The 23,643-nt window shown below is 39.2% G+C and overlaps 2 protein-coding genes across 7 annotated transcripts in view; one reads left to right on the top strand and one right to left on the bottom strand.

Annotated features, from left to right (window-relative positions):
- Nucleotides 1–1,171: 1,171 nt before the first annotated feature.
- SCOC (short coiled-coil protein) lies at nucleotides 1,172–10,815 on the top strand. 4 transcript variants are annotated; one of them, XM_050710429.1, is made up of 4 exons: nucleotides 1,172–1,520; nucleotides 7,638–7,709; nucleotides 7,813–7,896; nucleotides 8,462–10,815. In XM_050710429.1, the coding sequence occupies exons 1-4, from the start codon at nucleotides 1,457–1,459 to the stop codon at nucleotides 8,602–8,604; spliced, it is 363 nt and encodes a 120-aa protein (XP_050566386.1). In that variant the 5' UTR covers nucleotides 1,172–1,456; the 3' UTR covers nucleotides 8,605–10,815. The 4 variants fall into 4 exon arrangements, with proteins under 4 accessions (XP_050566386.1, XP_050566387.1, XP_035406456.1 ...); XM_035550563.2 differs by lacking the exon at nucleotides 1,172–1,520 and adding an exon at nucleotides 7,130–7,243; XM_050710430.1 differs by lacking the exon at nucleotides 7,813–7,896 and having other exon boundaries at nucleotides 1,280–1,520.
- A 1,854-nt stretch (nucleotides 10,816–12,669) lies between these two features.
- Nucleotides 12,670–23,643, bottom strand: part of CLGN (calmegin) — a 28,641-nt gene continuing 17,667 nt past the window's right edge. For 2 of the 3 annotated variants that reach the window (XM_050710427.1, XM_035550551.2), the window contains 6 exons: nucleotides 22,979–23,194; nucleotides 21,055–21,174; nucleotides 20,731–20,875; nucleotides 18,107–18,184; nucleotides 15,509–15,618; nucleotides 12,670–13,775 (listed from right to left, as the gene is read on the bottom strand). In XM_050710427.1, the coding sequence (XP_050566384.1) occupies nucleotides 13,695–13,775; nucleotides 15,509–15,618; nucleotides 18,107–18,184; nucleotides 20,731–20,875; nucleotides 21,055–21,174; nucleotides 22,979–23,194 (750 nt within the window). In that variant the 3' untranslated portion in view covers nucleotides 12,670–13,694. The remainder of the gene's footprint in view (nucleotides 13,776–15,508; nucleotides 15,619–18,106; nucleotides 18,185–20,730; nucleotides 20,876–21,054; nucleotides 21,175–22,978; nucleotides 23,195–23,643) is intronic. The other variant, XM_050710428.1, reaches the window with a different exon arrangement.

Genomic DNA, 23,643 nt, shown 5'->3' with positions numbered 1-23,643 from the left:
AGAACAGCGAACAACAGCTGAACCTCCACTGGACCTGTGGAAGATTGCATTAACTGACCATTTTCTCCTTTCTCCCCTTCTTCTCTTCTTTTGTCATTCAGGATTTACAAGTTAATTTAAAACTGTATACAAGATCATACAGGGAAGGACCACTCACTCCATCTTTTACCAACGGAACAGATTGAGCACACAACATGCAGACTGTTCAAGACCAGTAAGGCAAATTTTCAGCTTCACTTGGATAAGAACTAAGTTAGAATAACACTCAACACTATTCTGAAAATGCAAGACTCATTCCATTTTCAGTAATCTCTGAAATCAGTTGTCAGTGCCTTCACTGACAGCAACAGAAAATCTTTATCAAAACTAAAACCACACACACAAGCAGTTAAAGGATCAGAAGAAAAACCAAATAGCATTACATTTACCATTTCTGTAAGTTGGGCAATGCTTCCCAAAACTAAGTTCAATTTTCAGCAAGACTTCAGAGATGTTCCTAATTAAGAAAAATTTGTCAACATCCTAAACTTGGTCTTTTTCTGAATACAAATTTTGATTAAAAAAGATCCAAGTCAGGTGGACTCTGAACATGCAACCCCCTGAGCAGGAAGTGGTTCCACCGTTCACTACACTCTTTAATCAAGACCAGGGCCATTTATAGTTTTAAATTAATTGCAAACAAATATTCTATTCCATGAGTGCAAAAGAAAGCTATTTATATGTATATGTATTTCTCCTTTTTTTTTTTTTTTAAATACATGTTCAAACCATGTTCAGTTTTCTTTAAGAAGCGAAAACAAACTGCCCTCAGAAGCGGGGTTTTCTTTGGTCTCATTTTCTCTTCCTTCCTCCCACCTACTATCACAGAACACCACATGCTCACATATATCTTACTTGTTTTAGCCAATTGGTTTTGATGTGACTGTTCAAGTAAAATTACTCACATTCCTAAGTATTTGAAGATTATATTTTAAAATTGTGGCTCCAAAATCTGTTCATTGCATTTGCTTGGGCTATGAGTAACATTTTTGAACATTTAACGTTAAGACTTTCTGTTTTTTCCTATCAAAGGATAAAAAAAAAAAAAAAAAAAAAAGCAAACCACCACACGCAGCCCTAGGAAAAGAAAAAAAAAAAAAAACAACAAAAACCCGATTCAGGTGAACGCACAGTTCTTTCACAGAAAGAGTGTGCAATAATAGCGTTTGCTCAGCACATATCTGACGAAGCTGCTACAGCTCTTCAACCTTCTAGCTTAACAGTTTCCGGAAAGGAGCTCAAGGTTCAGCCGAGATATCACACAGCACGACGTGTGTAGTTGCCAACAGCATCGGGTAACACCTCTGTGGTGGACTCATTAAGGATTTAACAGGAGAAGTCACGCGCACACTGAAAAATGGCTGCAAACGGCCATGCTTAATGCACTTCCCAGAAAATTTCGAAAGAAGGAAGCAAAATGGATTTACCCTTAGACGAGGAGGACGGCACTTTCACCAACATTTCTTTGGCAGATGATTCAGGTAAGAAACTCTGGTTACCTACTGATACAATATAAATTCCATGGTCCAAATAATAATACTGTGTGAGCACACGAACCTGTAGATCCCAGTTATGAGGTACAACGTATCTTTAGAAAATACTCTCATGTAAACTTCTCTAATTCTGCCGTTGAATAAGCCTTGTGATTAATTAAGATTTGAGATTTCGGGGGAGGTGGGGCCTACCAGAGTTTTGCTATAATAACGTATGGTAATATACACTCACCATCTGACAATATATAGCCTTTCATGGTTTATAAAGAAAGTTCCAGAAATGTTAACTCAGTAGTTACCTCTTTCAAAGAAAATACAGATAATGCTGGCCCTTCCGCCTGAACATGGAGTGATGATCTCTGACATACTCTAGAGAGAGTTCACAAGAAGTGATGCAAATTAAGTGGTAACTGAAATGAGCAGATCCACTTAAATCCCAAATATTAAGCAGTAACCATTTTAAAAGAAACTACGAAAAGCAAAGATTGCCTCCCCTTGTCCTTCCAGTTTGTGGAACAGAAATGATTTGGAATGGGAAGTAGGATAGTTCTACATCCTAGAAAAATTGAGTTAATTGACAATAATTTACTTAGAAAGGTGTGGCCAGAGTATCAACTTGATCATATCAGCTTGGCCGTCATACAGCTGTGCTAATTTACACCAGCTAGAAATTTGGATTGCTGATTAATGAATGCTAAAAGTCCTTTACTTTATTTTTTTTTTAAACAGAAGACTGTTTTGCTTTGTCTTGTCATTTTAGCTTAAAGAATTCAGTGTACTTGCTGCCTTTAGCACGTATTTTAAAAAACCTCGGAGTTGATCTTTTAAATGCAATAAGCTTATACAGTACATAGCCGTGTGCTGATGTCATGAGGCTAGCCATTCACAATCAGACAAGTCTGCAGACGCAGGCACAAGCTGTGCTGTCGGGAGACCCCTCTGTTACTGCAGGTCTGACTCTTTCTCTGTGAGAAGGAGCAGAACGGTAAGGGAAAGCTGTCCTATGACACGGCTTCATGACTCGCGGCACAGCCGGTAACGTGGCAGGAAGAGATGAGGGGCAGCACACGAGTTTGTCTAGTCTTTGCGTGGCAGCCACAACACTGCATGAGCTTGAATCTGCCTGGTCTCAGCTGGGTCTTTTTGCAGTGTTGCTTGCTTGGTCTCTCACCCGAGCCTCCTCTCTTCTCTAACCTCAGCACCCTTGCAGGTTGGAAAATGTTAACACGCATGAGAAAACAGGCAGAAAGTTAAAACCTCTCTCGTTAGGACACAAACAAAGCTTCTTTATGCAAGGTCTGATACCAAAACCAGAGCTTCCACCACCCCCAAGAGTAAAGACGTGGGGAGAGTCACTCACAAGTACAGAAAGAAATTCAGGGTAATTGAGAATAAGTGGCATTTTCAGGCAAGCTTTTAACGTGATGGCATATAGAGAGAATACAGTAAGATAGGGGCTGAATATGATAGCCCTGGTCCATTTTTTCTGCCAGAGGGCAACACCTAGAGGCCAGAAAGACAGGTGTAAGAAAATTTTCAATCAATATCAGGAAGAGACTGTTATATGCTTTGCAGCAAACAGTCTTCCTTTCCTCTCCCAGCTGAAGTCACAACCAATTACCATGACCAGAGCACAGAAGCTAACAAACAGGATGGGTCTCACTGCTGTAACTGTCAGCCTGGAGAAGGACATCGATTCCACAAGAGCAGGGAGGACAACAAAAAGTTTTACACAGTGAGAGAAAATGATTCCTTAAGATGGACAACAGAATCTCAAACAAGGAATAAAGAAATGGGGCTAACAATATGTAGACCTTGAACCAAATCATAAGCAAGTGGACTTTGCCTGAGGATGACCTGAGGTTTTAGAAGCAAGTGTTCCATAATTAAATCTTAACTAGGATCACAAAGATGCACTGGTTTTAATGAACTTCGTATGTCTGTAATTACATAAGGCTTTCCCCCATCTCTTGGAGTGTACTGACAAAAATACGAAACAAGGACAAGTAGAGCAACACACTATGTATGTACAGTCCGATAACCTAATCGGAAAAGAGCCTTAATATCAAAGATTCTTTAGTACACTGAAAAGCTATTGTGGAAAAGCAACAGGGGTTACTGAGCCTGATTAACTGAGTGCAATCCATGAATGTTTAATAGCTATTGTTCTTCCAAAACAGCAGCATTTTTCTAGTTGTTAAGTACGCAGGTATTTAAAAAAAAAAAGAAATCATTCTCATGTAAATCAAGATGAACATAAAATGGTAGTAAGACAGAAACTTCTCAATCAATATTTGAATAGCAATATCAAAAGCACTTGAAACAAGGGAAAGCATTCATTAACAGCATTTGTTAAAAGGTGAAAATATTTCAATCTTTAGTGAAAGTAATACCTTTTCAGTAAGAAACTCAGCACTTGATAAAGTTCCCTCAAAAAAAAAACGTACAGCAACAGAGGAAATTAAACCAGAAATAAAACAAAACAGGGAGATGACACCCACAGCTGCAAAGGTTTCTGCATTGCTCTTCTCACCAATGCTCAGTAAGTCAAGTTTCTGTTCATTGCAAAGAATCCAAAAATTATCTTACTTTTTTCTTCTTTTTTCCCCTCCAAATACAGTTTCCAGAAAGCCAGCATTAATGACCGCATTTCTTACACATAACCCTCTTCTTAAAAAGCAGAAACAACCCCCTAAACATTTAGGCCTAACTTAAAGAAATGCAAAATAGTTTTTCATCTCCAAGTTACCAGTAAAGCTTTGTGGGACCTCACTAAAAAGTCCTTCCACAAACATTTGTGACAAACCTGCAGCTGATGATTACAAGGAAGATCAACCAGTTAACAGGCCAACATTATGTCATGTATGTTGGTATTCGCAGCCTAACACTGCAAGGAGTTCAGTTCTCCATTCTGTTTAGAAATGCATTTTGGTGGAGTTAGCGTAAAAATGGAAACATCTGCACTCCTGCACAACCATGAAGAAGTCAGGATGCAGTTTCATTGGAAGGAGGACCCCTTCAGCATTAAAGAGAAAATAAGGCTTTCTAAGGCTTCCTTTCTGTAGGCTTTCTAAAGAAAACAGATTTTTCCCCCCAACTGAATGCACACAGGTTACCTCACCTGGTGAGGAACCATTCTCATAAGGGGCCTAAAGAACTCCTGAAACCTGGCCAATAAGTAAGGACAGAGATGATACTTAGACCAATGTAAGTCAAAATAGCTGTTCTTTTTTTATAATTTGATTTGGTTGGAAAAAGCGCAAACTAAGAACTACTCAGATTCTGCATCTGACAGAAGTCTTTCTTCAAGCTGTAAATGTAAATTTGTACAAGGATCTTCTGTACTACAAAAGCCTTTTGAGGGTGCAGGGAAAAAGTAACAATAACTGCACAGAATTCTAGCATAGAGCAAGACGAAAAAAATCCTCAGAGGCTGTCATTTCTGCAGAGAAACAAAATGAAGATTTGATGCAAAGGGTGCGGCAGGGAAAAAGTATGAAGCCAATTGTCATCCTTTTCATCTTTTTCTTTGTGGAAATATTAAAGGAGAAAAAAGTACAGCTCAAATAGAAAACATCTTAGAAATATGTACAATAACTTCTTCTGTTAATGAAAAGGAGAATATGTTTCTATTCTAATGGTGAACAGTGAAGCCTCTGTCATCAGCCAGTTTACGCAGGCGCCTTTGGTGCATGTAACGGTGCCAAAAAGGAAGTGAAAGGCTTGTTGGTTTGCACTGTGTACCATGGAAAAACAGGACATACACAAGACTTTTAGAAACGAAACATCTGAAAAACATTTGTCATTAGCAGCAAGGACTATTAGAACTGGAGTCCAGGGCAATGAGACTGACGGTGTGAATGAAATCTCCTGTAGTTTTGTAACTGTGCAGATATATGCGTTCAGGCTAACGATTAATGATGCCTTATATCCTAGGGAGACTGTTGCTATTTTAAACAAAAAAAAGGTCTTACAGTGAAATTGAGTAAATTAATTCCTTTTGCCAGCAATGTCAACTAGTTTTTGGAAATCTTAATTGGAATTTAGGATATGTATAAGTATAGATAATTGCATTTGTAAAGTGAGAGGTGCTGTTCTTCTAAATTGAATATAATATAAGCAACAATATCGTGAATGCCCCCTGGCTTTGACAAAATGCCTTAGAGAATATGAAATGAATTAGTAAGACAGAAAGGGATTAGCACTGGCTCTTGGTTCAGATTTGACTTCAAGAGCTCTGACACACTGGTAAAAATTACAAGCTTTCTTTTTAACTCTTCAGTCAGCAACCCACTTACCTGAAGCAAGTGATCTAGTGTGTAAGTGTACAAACAGTTTAATAAACTGAACAGCAGAACATTACTTAGGGCAGTGTTCAGATGTTCCACCAATAAAGAGAATCCTCTTATTTCTCCTTTAAACCGCACACTGGATGTTACTATCGAATTACGTTGCTCCACAAGAGAAAACAATTAATTTCCAGAATATATTAATATCATTTCATTTTCTTTAGACCATATATTTCCTCTGAAGTAGAAAGCAGTAAGTTCATAAACAAAAACAAAGCAGAAAAGCTCTGTGAACACAGGTTATGCCAAATCAGTTTGCCAAGCAAAGTGAACCGATTTGCACAAACCTGCACGTAATTAGTATTTACCCCATTACTGCTGCCCTTCCTAGTGAGTGGGGAAACCATAGAGAAGCAAACCCTGACGGATCCCTGCCAAGGTGGTTTTTAGAAAAAACAAACCTGATTGTTTCTGGAGGCAGTAAATGACTTCCTGTGCGTTTGCGAGCTCTGACACTAATGGCACATCTGAATTGCTACAACTGCTCATGAGCAAAACTACCTAGCTATTCCGCTGTAGCTTGACTTACACGTAACACCCAGCAGAACGCCATCCTAGTGTTTAAGATCGTGTTTTATGTGAGGGCATAGACAAGAGCCAGGGTCAGCCCTGCTTTTCTGGCAAATTAATCAACAGAAGGGGTAAATACAGTTCTCCTACAAAGTGTATGAAGTCTCTAGGCAAGGCTTGCCATGCTGACAGCTTCAAGAACAAGTAAGTTGTTCTTTGTAATGCAAAAAGGGTTAACAATCTACTAGAGGCTGATAAAGGCAGCATGGTTATACAGGGGCTTGAACCAGCCTCCTGCCGCTAAGGGGGACACGGAGCACACCCTAACGTGTAAGATACTATCAGGTTACTCCGTGTGCGTTCGGGACTTGGGAGCTGTAGGATTTAGAGCATGCCCTGAGCAACCACCTCAAAGGGCAGGATGTTTGGTGGCAATCCGCTACCGAGCAGCGTGCGAGGCAGGCAGACAAGCCTGGCGGCAGGCTGCTTTACTTGGCCGCTCATCAAAGCGCCTCTGGCTGCGGGCTTTTCTTCGCTTGGCTTCGCACCTGGTACCTCAAAACGCGGGGTCTTTGTGCTGGAAAACAGGCAGGGGCTGGGAGGAGGGGAACCTTCCCGGTGAGGGCCGGGACGGGCAGGACACGGAGCCACCTGCTGCCGGGCCCGGCTCCGCCGTCACCCTACCCACAGCCCGCCCCCGGCCCCGCTGAGGCGGCTCGCCCCGCCCCGCCCCGCCCCGCCGCCGGGCCGTGCGCAGGCGCGTTGCGGAGCTCGGCGCAGGGCTGCGGCCGGGCCGGGCCAGGGGCTGTGGGCGCGGGGCGGCCCGCGGGGAGCCGGCGGCGGCGGCCTGAGGTGGGGCGCGGCCGTTGGGCGGCGGGGGGAGGCTGCGGGGCCCCGGGGGGCTGCGGCCGCCGAGCCCGGAGGGGGGGAGAAGGGGTCGAAGCGGGCCCGGGGGGCCGTGATTAAAAGGGGGGCCCCCGGTGCCCGCGGGAGGCGCTTCCAGAAGGATCCGTGGGGAGCCCGCGGCCGGAGCGAGGCCTCGCTGCGCGGGCTCAACCCGGAGTGGGGTCCCCAAGCCCAAGCGTGGCTCCTCGGGGAGCCGCTTTTGTGACACGGAGCGACGCGGGGCCTAAGGCAGAACAGCGTTTGTCGAGGGCTTTTTAACGCCAGTTAGCGAAACGCACCTGGAAGCCAGGTGCTCGCCGCTGTGATGCTTACCTCAGTTGTCTGTTTCTCCCTTACGCAGACCGTCTCTCAGGACTACGCCGTTCAAAAGCGGGAAGAGCCCGTTCTCCGATGATGAATGCTGACATGGATGGTATAAGTTCTCTATGTGCTTGTTCTTCGTTGTTACTTTTTCTGCTTAGTGTAATTTCCAGCTGTTTCAGAGGTTGCATTAAAGCTCGTATGATTTGTTGCAGCTGTTGAGGCTGAGAATCAGGTGGAATTAGAAGAGAAAACACGGCTTATTAATCAAGTTTTGGAACTGCAGCACACACTTGAAGGTTAGCAGTTTGACACCTCAGATTTTTCATAAGCACGATATTAAGCAAAAGAGGAGAACCTTACTGTTCTTCCCTGTCTTAGGCTGAAAGTGCTGCTGTCTGGATATGTGTCATTTGTGTATTTGGAGGTACATAAAAAAGGTCTCAGAAATTTTAGTGATGCCAGCCACTTTTTCCCCCCGTCTTTCTGCAATGTATTACTTGCTTGATTCTCTTAATACGCACTGTCTTTGTGTCTGCTCGTCACTGGACGTAGGTTTCCAGATAGTTTAGTTTGCAATAACTTAATTCAAAAAGTCAAGAAAAGAACACAGATTAACAATTAGTTTGTGTGACACACTTGTCATAAAATACTATACTACAACATAATTTAGGGAAAATGGGTTTTAGATAAAACCTGGGAGTAACACAGTGGGAATACCTTAAGGTAGTCCAGGTAATACCTTAAAGCAGTGTTTCACATATGTGAAACAGAGATGTGAATGGTTTGATGTAGGGACATAAAATATATTTGTTATTATATGCAATACTTTCTAATTTTTTTCTTATAATATCACCTTTGCAGATCTCTCAGCACGAGTAGATGCTGTTAAGGAAGAAAACTTGAAACTGAAATCAGAAAACCAAGTTCTTGGACAGTATATAGAAAATCTGATGTCAGCATCTAGTGTTTTCCAAACCACTGACACAAAAAGCAAAAGGAAGTAAGGGTTGACTCACAAATGATGTCATTGTATTGCTGCTGTCTTTTTTTGTTTTAATTGGCATAGACTTCGTGAGCTAAAGTACCTTATTTTGTGGCTTTACTGGATACCTGAAAACTATAAACTTCAGTGATAAGCAGAATTAAGAACATTATCATGAACAGGAGACATAAGTTTGTATATTGTTAAGATTAAGCAATGTGCAAATATAGTATAGAGACTTACTAGATTTTCATATTTGTTTTAAATGAACATATCTTGTTAAAAACTGGATTCAGTTTGTCAGGTTAAACGTGTATGTTGGCTCTCTTTGAGGTCTTAGGGTAGTGTTCTTGACTAGCAAAATAATAGTTATAAAATGGTGTTGAAAACTTACTTGATAAAACTATTCCAAGTCTAATGGCATCACCTTTTTCACCTCGAGTATAGTTAGATTACTGTATAGTACTGTCCGTATCTCTGCAAAGCAACTTCAAACAGAAGCCTATAAACCAGTTAGGAATTTTCGTGAAGTAGAAACAATATGACATTATTTGCAGGGTTTGTATACAGAATTACAGGATATTTTTGGAAGGAGGAGGGTAAGGGAAGGCGAACAAGGATAAGCAATGAGCATCAGGGAAATACCAAATTGATGCAATATTAATGTCTCATTTGCAAGATCTACCCTTCAAACCATTTTTACTTCCTTGTTTCATCAAAGAATGATCATCTGCATCATAATGTACGATCCTCCTGAAGTTTTTCAGTTGTGTAGTTAACAGTTACAAAAAAAAAATACTAAGTAATAAGCTTGACAGAAATAGAAAGCCAGCAGTGTTCTTCCTCGTGCTCATTGTGAGCAATGTGCAGAGAGGTAGTAAGAACAAGTCTTTCCTTGCCACCTTTTTACTTTGTTCCTGAAGTGCCAAACTTGTCCTCGCTTCAGGCCTTAAAGCAGCTGTTTACCTGACGCAGAGGTGGAGCTTGTGAAGCGCCTCTTGAGGCACAGCACGAAAACATCCAAGGCAGAAGAGGCAGCAGTGGCTGTTGCCTCAAATCTGTGCTGCTCTGAGCAATGCCTAGCATCCAGGTATCCTGTTTTTCACTGGCTTGGTTTTGCTAGAAGGTTTTGGAAAGGAGCTCAGCCCAGATTCTGGGCACCAGCACTTCCCATAGAGGGGTATGTCTAGCATAATCAGTATTAAGGAAGAGCAGAAGCTGAAATACAAAACGTAAGTTTTAGGTCAGTACTCAGTTGCATGTTTCACCTTGCCATATAGCACCACAGCAGACCTGTTTACGGATGTTACCTAAAGCTGAGGTCTGTCTCGTAACGAAGCTGTTTTACTTTACCTTTTAACAAGAGGAAACCATTCAACTTTGTTGTGATGGATTCTGTAAAATAAAGCTGCAGGAAGTGAATCAGTGGATGTCACGGCAGAATAGATCCATCTCAAAACACACTTCTTGGCAGCTAAGTGCTGCTATTTCTCAACTGTAAGCTGATAGTGTGAGGTTTCCCCCTCCCAAAGGGGGGAAAAAGTCCTCCCATACAGGTCGGTATAGCACTCATTGGAGTGTCAGCAGAGTCAAATGACTGCAAACAAAGCACTAACAGTTTGTCTCAAAAGCTGCTTATGAGTCTATGTCAAGAAATCAGATTATGAAGAAAGTTTTACCTGCCAAGGCACAAGTGGCTGATACTGTTTTTGTCACAGGGTCCTATAACCATCTAACCTTACTTGTTACTTGTAAATGTCTCTGGACTGCTTTGTCACTTTATTGCCTATCTGAAAATCTGAATACATCCAAGAATTCCTAGCAGGTAGAATAAATTGCATGGCTAGTCCAGGCTTCGAGCATTAAAAAAATAAAAAAACACCCAAGCACTTGACTTCTAAAAATTATATTTCATTATAGCCATCCTAGCTTTAAAGCTGTGTCACTTCCACATCTCCATCTGCACTGTAAGGAGATACCCACAAACACCAAGTGGCGACAGAGCATGCACTTTGTTAGACTTCAGCAATTCTCCCAAGATCACGTAATCTTAAAATCACAGTTGTGTATTGTAAGATTGGATAGTGATATTTTATCTATCGGTCTGTATATAGTAGTCATTTCATCTATATACCATTTTACATCCCACTGCTGTGGCCTTCATTTAACTTATGAGCATTTTAAAGATGTTGTATTTCTGACTTTACACTAAATAAAAACTTGATTTGTCTCACTTTGGCTTAATATTTATAAACCCTAAAACTTCCTGCAACTATCTGTAGTCAAAAGGTGGAAAAGTAGTAGGTTTGCTGTTATCTTAATTGTTTCTACACAGTTGAAGTGTCTGAAAGACTAGATGTAATTATCAAGACTTGAGATTAAAACTGGGTTAATTACCATTTCCAGTAAGCTTCCAGTTCCTGACTCACTTGCTATTTCCACCTGTGAATCTTAGTATATTTTGCTGTTCAAGCTAAAAGAAAACAAACAAAAAGGCTTGGCAGACAGCATCCACTGTTTTCAAAGCTAAAACTTGCCCATCTATGTGGGTTAACTTTAAGTTGGAAGATTTTCCCTTTTCCTATACGGCTAGCTAGCTCTAACATGAGACAGAAACTGGAATTCTTATTTTACCATATCTTTATGACAGTGGAAGCTAACAGGAGGAAATCAAGTTGGAATAAACCAACCTCACATGTTCCCCCAGTCCTACATAGCCTCCCCTGAATGTAGAAGATTCTCCATCTGGGCCTTGCTGTTGTCAGTAAGGCCGCCTTACTCAGCTGCAACATAGCTGCTGGGAATGCAGGCTGTGGAGGTCGGCTACTCATGTGGTACAAAGATGACTGACAGCTTTAATAGCAAGGCACCCTGTAAGAGGGTTATCATTAGTTGACTAATTTCAAAGCACTTTCAAGCAACCAGGATCAACTATTTTTCTTGAAATGTGTTTGGTGATAAATGAACTACACACACGAACTACAGGATGAAATCTCAGTGTTAAAAGAATCAACAGAGGGGTTCCCCTTTTGCCTTTTTTCTCATCTAGAGCCTCAAGTACCCTAAGCTCTGATATTTCTCCCTTAATTATTAGCGTAAGACTAGATCCAAGTAAACTGATATGCATGAGGATGTCTTTTATCTGCAGGTTCCAGGTAATGGAAGTCATTAAGCCAGTATTAAAGAGCGAGATAGGCCTTACAAAGCCAGTACTATTGCAAACAGCACTCTTGAGTCATGACCTCCTAAAACAATTTTACCTGCAATAAAGGAGTCTGTCCTTACTGAAATAAGATACAAAGATGCTGATACTACATTAATGAAGACAAATCCAAGTTCAAGAACTTAAGGGAAGACTAGCATCCCCTATAAGGTGACCGATCCCTGAAGTAACTATATCATTACTAAGAAATCAATGTGCAGTGATTTAAAAACAAAAACAACCCAACCAACCCCAAAGCCCAAACCCAAATGCTGTAACAATGCCACAGGCCTTTTACCAGGCTCAGACAGGATTCAATCAAATTCAGTGCTGAAATGCTCCCTGACAGGTCACAGTAATCAGCAGTCCATACTCATACTCACTGCTCAGGGTCCTTTTGTTGCCAACAGGACACCTCACTGGTAACAGCTTCTATTTATTATTGAAAAGTCACAGGTAGAAGGGGGAATCTGGAGTCACTACGTACCTTTTGCATGTAGACCATAAATGAAGGAGATGAAAGTGTTGCACTTTGCCATGTCCCTCCATGTATTTCTCCACACAAAACAGAATCCAATATTCCTGGCTTTTGAACGCTTCAACACAAGTACTTGTGTTGGCTGGCTTCTTCATTTGGGTTAGTTAAAAAGCATTCATTTGTTAAAGATATCTTATAAAGTAATATCAGAGTAAACAAAACTGTGAAATTGTCGTTGACTTCATATGCTGAGAAAATATTTCTTTTATAAGTGAACGGACTTCTTGCCAGTCACAAGAAAATTTGTCAGGTTGTATATAAACTAATGTATTTCTCCGGTTTTAGCATATGACTGCTTTTGCTAGCAGTTTACATACCACCACTATAGGCAGCTGCCAAGCAGCAAGAGGATTCCAGTAACTGGTTTTATTGTTTGTTTGTTTTAATATACAGTTGAACTATTTCAATGTACAGTTGAACACGGTAACAAAACAAAATTTCTCTTACGCAGTTTATTTAAACTATATTAAGAGAATGCCCAGGTACTCACATCTATAAAAAAAACAAAAACTTAATCCATCAAAAATTTGTATCTATGTTAATAAATTTCATGTTAAGCAAGAATTATTAAATATTTTCAGGATGTAATGTACACTTAGCAAGTATTCTATAAACAAAGCCTATACCGTTCTGGCTTGGAACATGAGAGCTATAAAAGTTTGAAAAAAATCATTTGTATTTCACTTCTGTAGATTTGATATCTGCATTCAAAAAAGCAAAACAAGTCATCAATTAACCACTTGTTCTATGAGTATTCTGTTTTGAAATAGCTCTTAAAATATTGTAACCAATGTTTAAAGTGAACAGATGACTATCCATGTAACAGTATCAACGGAAATAAATAATGTACAATAAAAATTGTTACTAGCACTAAATCATCATACAAAAACAATTATTGCATTTAGCTCTGCACAAGAAAAAAAACACCTTTTCTCTTAACAGTGTGAACTGCTGTAGATGCTACATCTATACCACAATCCTCTTTTAGCTGAAATGTGTCAACAGCTAAAATGTGTGCTAGAGCTGCAAAAATATTATAATTTATTCATGTTTTTAAAAATATTTAGAGTAAAAGTTTATCTCCAACTAATACTAATCTCTAAGAATCCTCAAATCTTAAGAATCTTCATTTTTAAATCAGTTGGCCAACTTGCAATTTCACTTTTATTCTAGATTTGAAGCATCAGCTAACTCATCACAGATGGTATTTCTTCTTAAAAAAGGGAATCGACGTTTGGGAAGGTCAAAAGAGATTAGGGCTTTAAAAGAGGTTAAGTCGCAATGAGTCTCACTTCTCCCTTCAAATCTCAGGAACCTGCACGCTGTCAGGCCCACTGCAGTGACATGCCAAAAGTTACTAACTGGAAATAACTCAGTCCTTCCGTACTCTTCTTTTGCGCACTGATTTCAGTGGACCATCTCCAGAACTTGTGCTTTCATCATCTTCTTTCATCTGAAGAAAAAAAAAAAGAGAGACCATTTCAGCACTAACATTTTAAAGCAATTTGAATTTAATTATTGAAACTGGCATATTACTTTATTCCTCCCTTCCCCCCCCAAATCATAGTATCACCCGCTACTACACTTAAATGATGGATTTTTTTTCCCGCAATATTACTCTAATGATAAATAAAGTGGGTAAAAGGCTTTTCCTTGCTATATTCAGAATGAAGAGAATAGCGCATCTAAACTGACATCAGAAATTTGGTTTTGTCCATTTACTCAACAGTTTAAAAGCACAGACTTTTTAATGACTATAGCAATTTCCTTGAAGCGCTAATCTTATGCTAATTTTAATTTTCACTTCTTAAGCAAGAAGCATTTAAAACATTCTAACTGCCTGCCTTGGAAGGTACAAATAGAACAAACTGTTCTTGAGAACAGACACCTGATTTAGGAGTGACTGGCTTACAAAGGTCCACAAAAAGCCCTTCCTACAGGAGCTCCATTCAGAGACAATGCATTGATTCCTCACTTTCCTGCATCTCCTGAGGGCAAGCGCCTCATTCAGAAGGCAGCACTTCCCGAGTGACAACATGGCACACATGACATCTCCAAAGTAGGTCACTAGCTAAGTGATAGAAACTTGTACACCCTGCAAATGCCCAGATAAGAGCAAGCCATAAGCTCACCGTGACTGATACTGTGTAATGGAATATACATGTTCAGATTGTGTTACTACTTTCATAAAGAATCACACGCATCTTAATGGGTTCATCAGACACTGTATTCCTAGGTAATGTACAAGAAAAAGGAGTTTCCTATGGGAACAAGAGGAAGTACTGAGTAATGGCTAATTAATGAAGAATTTCAGTGCTGAAGCAATGCCATCTCATACAAGGTACACTCTCAGAGAAGTTTTATATGAAAAAAGAGTTAACATTACATTAAGCAGCTCCCCTCATCCGGGAAGAGAATCATCTAGGGAGTGAAAAGCACAAGATGACCAACAGAAATACTGTGGGTGGATATAAAGTGTTTTAGACATACTATAGTTTCTAAATTCTAAATGGAAGGACGATGAGTGTCTGATTAGCAAAAAAAAATAAAAATAAAAAAAAATTACATTCTGTAATTTTATTTTCTGAAAAAAAAGTCATAGACTATCTGGTCACTGAATTAACCTGCACAAGAAAAATGAAACTGCAGGTGCTGAATTCAAAACCACTTAGCTTTTTTAGCTTAAAACCTTTTTTTGGAATAATAATGATGATTAAAAAAAGAAACTGAAGGCTTATGGCTTTTCTAGATCTCACAGAAGGGCTATTCTGTTGGAAGCAAATGTTCAAGCAATTAACTAGCGTGATAAAAAAGACCGGACACTTACCCTGGCATCTGATTTTTCAAACTTTACAATTCAGTTACTAACCTCTTAAAAACCACAATCTTGTAAAAACTACATGCTTGTAGCAATAGTTCAAGTTTAGAGACCTGCAAGATCACTCCTATACTATACCTGTATTTGAGAATAAATACCACCTCCTGGCCAAAATGACATGGAAAGAGACTTACTTCACAAGCCTATACAAACAGAGTACAGGAGGTGTGAAATTCAAGTAAGAACACATTCCCATCTCAATATCTTATATGGCTCAACAGACAAAAAACTTCTTGTAGGTTAACTGTGCTTTGTTAGAATTGTGATGATGGAAAGAGGCAAGAAGAAAATAGGGGAAAAGAACTCACCTCATCTTCTGAACCAGATTTATTTGACTTATCAGCTTCTTCTTGACTTCCATCTGCAACTTTATTTTCTTCCTCTTCATAAATATCTTCACCACCTTCACCCTCATCTTCTGCAGGAGAAATTAATTTTACTTTGTAAACAGAACTATATAAAAATGCACTGCAGACACGCTAGTAAGAAAAAGAATCATGGAATCATAGAATGATCACTGCAGACACACTAGTAAGAAAAAGACAGTTTCAGTCTCAGAATGAACTGCTTGTTTGCAATAAGGCATAAAAACATGAGTGATACAGAGAATAGAATTCTTATGAATTGGTATAAATTGATCACTGTCAAATTTAATCTCTAAATCTAAAATTTTCAGCCTAGTCTCTTTTCACAATAGTATATACTCTGCTCGTACAGTTGATTTCCTTTAGGGAAGTCCTTCTAAGTGTCACATTAGACAGTCCTAAGAGCAGACAGGACCAGATGAAATAGGACAACATGAATATCCCAGATCTGACTTAATTCTGACTCAAATAGCCAAGTACATACTACAGCCATCAGTCACCCACCTCAAGGCATACCCACATCCTAAGGGATCTTCCTTGTCAGCATGGAGTTCCTTTGGCATACTGTTTTGTACAGCTGTTGAGGGCTAAGCAGCCTAGTGCTTACTCCAAATTTATGCATTATTCCAAAGCAAAAACTAGCCAGAAAAGCACCGTACTCCCCCTTAGCTCAAGTATGTCCAGCTTGTACTACTAGGACAAAACCATTGACAAAAAGCTGTCAGCTTCCTGCGAGACCTGCGGTCAAGTAGATCTACGAATTGAAGAGGACTGGGGTGGGAGGAGGGGAGTAGCTTTCTACTCTCCAACAATTCCCTGGATAAACTATAGGCTAAAACAAAGCAAAACTGCCTTCTACTTTCTTACTGAACCTGCGTCACTACACTGAACTAAAGGGAGCAATGAATGCACCACACAGTGCAAATTCTAAGCCGCTCTCTGATCAACACAGGTTACTCTTCTGGGGTATCTATATTCCATACATTTTGAGAAGGCAACCAGGCACCCAACTGTTCTGATTTCCGCTTTGGGCCTCAGTACTTACAAGCTGACACTCCCACGCCTGCATTTTATCTATCTATGTTTGTTACAAGAACTGGAACTCAGCAACCACAGCACGATTCAAAGAAACGTTACGTGGGTTTGGCATTTCTCTTCCTTTACTTCAAACTGAGAATTCAAAGTGAGAATTTCCAGAAACTGAGACTCGTTTGCAATACGTTCTATCAAAGAGTAAACAAGAAATCACAGCTACACCTGACAACAAGGATATGAAATGGCATATTACAATGGAACAGGCTCAATTAAAAACAGTAATAAAACAGCTGTAAAGGACGACTACCCCAAACATTGCTCAATTCTACCTTTCTCATGTCATGCCCCATCTCATAAAGACTACACTTCAATGTAAAAAAAAAAAATATATATCTGAACTGTTTAGCTCAGTAATGACCAAACAAAAGCGTACAGATACCAAAAACCTTTGCTCACAGCATACTAGTAAATTGAGCCAAACAGTTGAGCACAATTAGTTAAGGTCTAAGAGTTTTTCCACCTTTAAGAATACCTGATACATGTCTACACTAATCTGTCTCTACTATTGGCATGAAAAGTAGAAATATGACCAAAAAACGGAGTCCACAGTCTAAGAGAAATGTAGACAAAGATTTCTGTTCTAAAAATAAATTCTTAAGGGAAAAAAATCACAAAACCTTTGCTCATATTCTGGTCAAGCAGTTAGAAATTTCAAGTGATACAAATCTAGAACCTCCTGTAAGCATTCATTTCAGTAGAGTAGAAAAAGAAAAAAAGTTCAGACATCAAAAGTACTAAAAGCCCAAATGGGATAACTATAGTATTTACAATTATATATTCTAATTTATTCTAATTTAATTGGTATTTTATATAAATTCATGCCTGTAACTTAATAAATAAGGTTCAGACTATGCCCCTGAAATTCCTTTTCCTGGCAAGATTCTTTTACTCCCTGGGATGTTTTTCTAGAGAGTAAGGAATGCCAGGAGAATAATACGGATGACTGGACAAGTCAAGAGCAGATCATCTTTTAGCTATGCCACGAAAATTAACATAGAACACAATAAAGAATTCAGTCCCATGGACAGTGCCCTTCAAGAAGCACTCTGCCAGCAATTCATTCTCACTGGAGCCAAAGAAATCTACAAGTGTTTCTGAAATTTCCAATTGTGCCATGCTGTTAAAGTCCCTGTGATAAAATGTGTCTCTCAAATCATCCAGTGTTTCACGGCTCAAAGCCAGTTACCTTCGACCACAGAAAACAAAGCAGCAGATGACTACAAAGGAACTGCAAAAGTGATTAGGATCCAAACGTAGAAACTAGTACAAAAATATTGATGACTACAGATACCATGTTAAGAGATCTCACAGGAAACTCACATCCACATCTGATAAAGACTGGCATCCACCAGCTTGAAGTTCTACCATCAGCAATGAAGCAGAGAAAAAAGAGAACGGACAGACCATTCTCAAGTCCTGGCCCAAACTACTTCCCTTTCCCAGTACCTGAAGGAGAAGCCTCCCTTTCCATCTTCTGTGTATCCTTTACCAACTCTCCTTTTGTCTCCTCTGGTTCTCTTCTCTCTGTAGCAAAAAGAATCATAGGAAGACAGAAGACAAATACTCTATGCTTTGAGATATGAGGAGGCAAAAGAGTGATGGAAAGAAAAAAAGGAAGATTTCAACCTGCAAATGTAAAAGGAGGCAGAAAGCTAAGGGAAGCTAAGCAATTCTTTTTGAAGACACAAAAACCCAGAAAGTCACCTGACAGCAAGGTAGAACCCTTTCCTCTTTGAAGCCTGGAATTTATTTGAAAACCTTGGAAGAGTCATACAAAAGCTAGCTATGCTAGTTTTGCTCTGTATTCAGGTTAGTAACCAGAAGTAAAGCTCTAAAATGGAACCTACTTCTGAAATAACATGAACACTGTTCCAGGTGGAATTTTAAAAATGTGGGAGCTGAAGTTTTCCTCTCCGATTGCCTAGACCTTATATCTAACTTTCAAATGTACCCTTTAACACACTACATGACGTGCACTGATTTTACTCAAATAGGTAAGTGGAGATATAAGAACTAAGTCTCCACTCCCCCCCCCAACAACTTGAAGTTCCCCTCCTTCTCAAGTCAAACTCTATATTAAAAACTAATGGAAAAAATGGTAATCTAGTCGTCTTCTTGCGTAAAGAAATTTTGTCTGTAGCTTGAGGAATGTATGATGCTCTCAGATGACTTGGACTGCTAGAGCTTGAGACCAGTCATTTCTACAGGTTACAACGGAAACCGGCTATTCTAACATGAATACTACTGCAGGTGACATTTTGAGGGGATAACTGATGTATAAAACTTCCTTCTGCTCTCACTTTACACCAGAACACTGGTTAAGAATGAAGACTATGATGTTAGAGGCCTGTAAGTTTGCGGCCATATTTTGACATAAGAATGATCCTTTCTCCTATCCTTCCATTAATGCAAAAGCAAAAGTTAGCTTGAAGAAAAATCAAGGAAATGAGGAACAGTTAGGAAATACACAGCACAGAATAAGATGCATATGTACCCGCATTTAAAAAAAAAAAAACTCAGCACAAATAATAACAATAATAAAAAACCACATCTAACTGGAAGTTCTTAAAAGCTTAAAAAAGCTTAAAAAAGGCAGGCAAATACTTAATGCAATAAAAGTGAGTGTCAAATACCCAGCAGGACACAGGATAAAGGATGCAGAAAGGGCTACGATGAGATGGGATGAGAGCCAACAGCATCTTCTGAAGTGGACTGACAGAATAATTTTGGAATACAGCTATCTCATACAGCCTTGCTGACAGTAGTACATTAAGCACAAAAAGTACCTATCAAGCCATCAAGACTGGGCAAAAGAAAAGAGATTCTTTAATTCACAGGCAAAGAGCATGTAAAGTAGAACAAGATCAAAAGGAAAATGTAGGAAGATAACAATGCTGGAGTGCTGTACCTGCAATTCGTGATTCATGTAAAAAATAAATTTAGCATAACTATAACAGTTAATGCTTAGGTAAGGCACTCTAATGGTAAGGCAGATGAGCTAAATTTGTTGTGGTAAAGCATTATGCCAAAGCACTCAATTCCTTAAGTAAAGGAACATTTGATGCTAAGTTAAATATTAAGTCATACAGGCAAAAGCCATCAATACTCATGACACACAGTGCAGAGATGGACAAAGATCGCCAAGTTCCAATCAGTAATACAAAATGAGGTCTCTACGAACAAAAAAGCAAGAATGTCTGCCAGGTTACTAACTTTTGATGCCAGTCACTTACAACTTTTTTTGTTTTTACCAAAGAAGAGTGAGATAAGAGGCTGAACCTTGCAGAGGTCTGAGGCTAAGGATTTTCTCATAGAAGTCAAAATAATACACTATAAGTTACGTGATTCACTTTCCATTCATTAACTAGAGACTTTGGGAAATGCTAACACAACATCAAAGCCATAGCTGAATAGTACCAGTTGTATTTGATACAGCAATGAAAGATGATTTTGTCAATCTTTGAATGCCAAAGTGCATCTTAACCTACTAATCATTCATTTCTCCTGTGGAACAGCAGGACAGGCCTCTGCAGGCTAGCAATGCATTCCTAGATAGCAATACAAAACAAGCAGCAGACATTAGTATTTCACATCCACTGTATTTTCAGACTTTAACAAGGGTTACTAAAAACAGTGGCCAACAAAATAGTTCAGGGTACAACACCCCCACAGAGGAGTAAGTGAAAAGACTTATGTTAAAACTATTCTAGACACGTTATAAAAACAACAGTGATTTTAACCACTTCAGGTACAGGTATCTGAACTGCTCAAAAAGTGATCAATGTATGAAATATTTAGAAGGCAGAAATCATACATCTTTGTTTACAAACAGGAAAAGACTGCCAAAAGCACTATAACTTCTTGAGAGTGAAGAAATACTGAGGAGAACCTTACTTTCTGCTTGTATTTACCAAAACACTATTACCACGGAATGCCAATTGCTAAAGAGAAGACGACAGATTTTGCATACTCTTAAGATAACTTGTTGCAATTATTGCAATACAATCCATGACCTACTCCTATTCACATCTTGATATTTATTGAACTGCAAATTGGCTTGCTCATCTTACCATCTTCAACAATATCTTCATTTTCTTTTTCTTCTTCTAAATCTATTTCATCATCTTCTAACTCTTCTCTCTCTTGTTTTATTTCTCCTTTTGTAATTGCCTTAGATATAGCAGTTTTTTTGAACTCAATATCTTCATCTGTTTTCTACAAGAAATTAAGAATCAATTTACACTGAAACTCAGATTAAGAATTAAACACAATAGCCGCTGTAAGCTAGCTAATATCAATCGCACAGTAAAAGAGCATACTGTTGCCCAAGTATTAGGGGTTTTAAATAAAGTATAAGAATGAAAATGAATAAAAATGCGCTGCGTTTCTCTAACCTTTGCTGGCCAGCAGAACAACACACCTAGACCAATGGGGAGTGCTAAAGTCAAGATGTAAAGAACCCAGAGCCATGGGTGGTCTTCTGCAGCTGTCACCAGTTGACTAAACATTCCAGGCTACATTAAAAAAAAAAAAAAAAAAAAGGCATTTACATCCCTCTGAACACCTTGGTAAGCTTATAAAGTATATATTTTAAATTTTATGTTGTCTAAAGAAAAACATTTTTTCCTTTTGTTTTTTTAATTACAAAGTATTGGATTCCAACATAAGAAAGCAACCACTTGTCAGATTGCCCATATGCACTTAATAGCAAGTGCTAGCAAACAGCATACAGTAAGAAAGAACGAACAAAGCTCGTACGCCAAAACTACTAGACTGCCCCCTACTCAATTCTGTGAAGTAACACTTGGAGTCTCCACAACCTCACACTTTCCACCCTCCCCAGCTATTCTGCTCTTTCCCCATGCTGTGCTAACTCAGCTGAAATCTCCCAAAACATCAAGAACCTCACAGGAGCTGCACGCAACCTGAAAAGCAATGCCTTGCTCCGTGTGTACTACCACATTGTCTCCTCCAACAGCCAATTATTCAGGGAGTAAAGTGTCTTCCCAAACAAGTTCTGACTTATGTAGTAGAAGAAGTTAGGGAGGTAGAGTGTCTAGTCCAGTTAGACTCTGAAAAGGGTACATCTATCTATATATTAGTATAGCTTCTTATATTTATATATAAGATATATATTTATATTTAAGCCTTATATATATATAAGGCTATAGAGGCACAGTTGAGTGAGGGGTCTCAACGATTATCTTTTGCTATTGCGAGTACAGGTATAGGTGCAACTCCAGACCTAAAAATAAGGATTTCAAAAGGGCAAGGCTGTGGAATATGGTGGCTTTTCTAAATCGCATTGGCAAATAGGCTACTGCTGCTTTCTCATCCTTTCCATGAGGAACAGCTGCTGCCAGGGACTGGCCATATTTGCAACCAGCCCATCATTTCTTACCCACACACAGATGCCTGCTCTTGCCCCTCAATCAAAGTAAATATAGGACTGTTAGAAGAAACCACCTGTGAGGGTGGTCAAACACTGGAACAGGCTTCCTAGACAGGTGGTTCATGCCCCTTGACTGTCTGAGTTCGAGAGATATTTGGACAATGCCCTCACTGATAGGCTTTAACTTTTAGTGGCTGTGGTCAGACAGTTGGACTAGATGATCTCTCTAGGTCCCTTCCAACTGAACTACTCTCTCTAAACTGCAGTCAGTGAAGGCAGCCACTAGAGGGGCTCATGATCCCATATGTTAGGACAAATTCATCCTACAACACAGGGAAGAGATCTAGAAAAGCTGGTGGCTGGCTAACTGCAGTATACAAAAAAAAAAGTGGATACACACATAGAAACGAAAGAACACATGCAGCTCCATAAACATATGCATATTACTGTCATAGCTGCATAATATACATCTGAGCAGCCAAGATCCTAAGAGTATTAAACACAAAAAACATGACTATCATCCATTCCTGATAATAGGGAAACACATCTAAAGAACATATATAAAGGAGTTGTCCAAAAGTGAAAAGTTAAAAAATAAAAATAAAAGGTCTTTTAGTGCAAATAATTCAGCTTTCATTTGCTGACATACTGAATTCTAGCACCACCATTAACAGTGGAAAACTCATTAAGATCAAGTTACAGACACTTGCTAGATGCTTGAGGAAAACATTGTACCCTTTTAACTTCAGGAGAATATAGATCTGTGAAAGCTAAACCAGCCAAACTAGAAAAAAAAACATCATGGCTATTCAGTAAGATTACTAATTGCCAATAAATTCTATTGTGTCAGCATTAACTGATAGAAAATTCTTCCAACAGCACTCCTTGGTAGGCATAAGTAGTGACGAACGTACTGAAGTTTATACCTCATTAGCACTTGCTACTAATTTCTTCAAGCCCCAGCCATCTGCTGCCCAACGATCAGCTACTTCTTTTTCTGAACATATAATGAAGTTATCGAAGTAGATATCAGATGTCATAGACCAGAGTTCTAAACCAATAGCACTGACAGCTGTCATCTCAAATGGGTGAGGATCTTCAAAATAGTCTGGGTTAGGTATTTTCCGAGGACTCCAGATTCCCTTTTAAGAAAAAAAGTACAATCACATTATCTATACCCCAAAAACATTAAAAAAAACAACAACACCAACACCGTGAAATACATTTTAAAGTAATTAAGGCTTTCTGGTTCTTTTAAATGCATGATTTTAAAAAGAGATGGGGTAGTCTCTGACCTTCAGGAAAACTGAACTGAAAACAGCCTATAGGATTTTGGCGGATAGGTCTCTGATTTCTGGCTTAGGGCAGACTGATTACTTCTTAAATTCAAAACTTTTTATCCGTATGCGGTTACAGTAGTTAACTGACTGCACAAAGCACCTCTGTTCTACCTTGCACTGGAAATGCCAAGCATAGTCTTTGTGAACTCCCAAGAATAAATCTATTAATTTCCTAATACTGCAGGACAATAAGACACTGGTATTACTTCTTCCTCTAGCATCTCCTCGTGTAATATAATTTTGGCTTTTGT

The sequence above is a fragment of the Cygnus atratus genome, chromosome 4 (genome assembly GCF_013377495.2).
Source record: "Cygnus atratus isolate AKBS03 ecotype Queensland, Australia chromosome 4, CAtr_DNAZoo_HiC_assembly, whole genome shotgun sequence".
NCBI lineage: Eukaryota > Metazoa > Chordata > Aves > Anseriformes > Anatidae > Cygnus > Cygnus atratus.
Note: the sequence above shows the minus strand (reverse complement) of the source record. Positions and strands in the feature narration are given on the sequence as shown.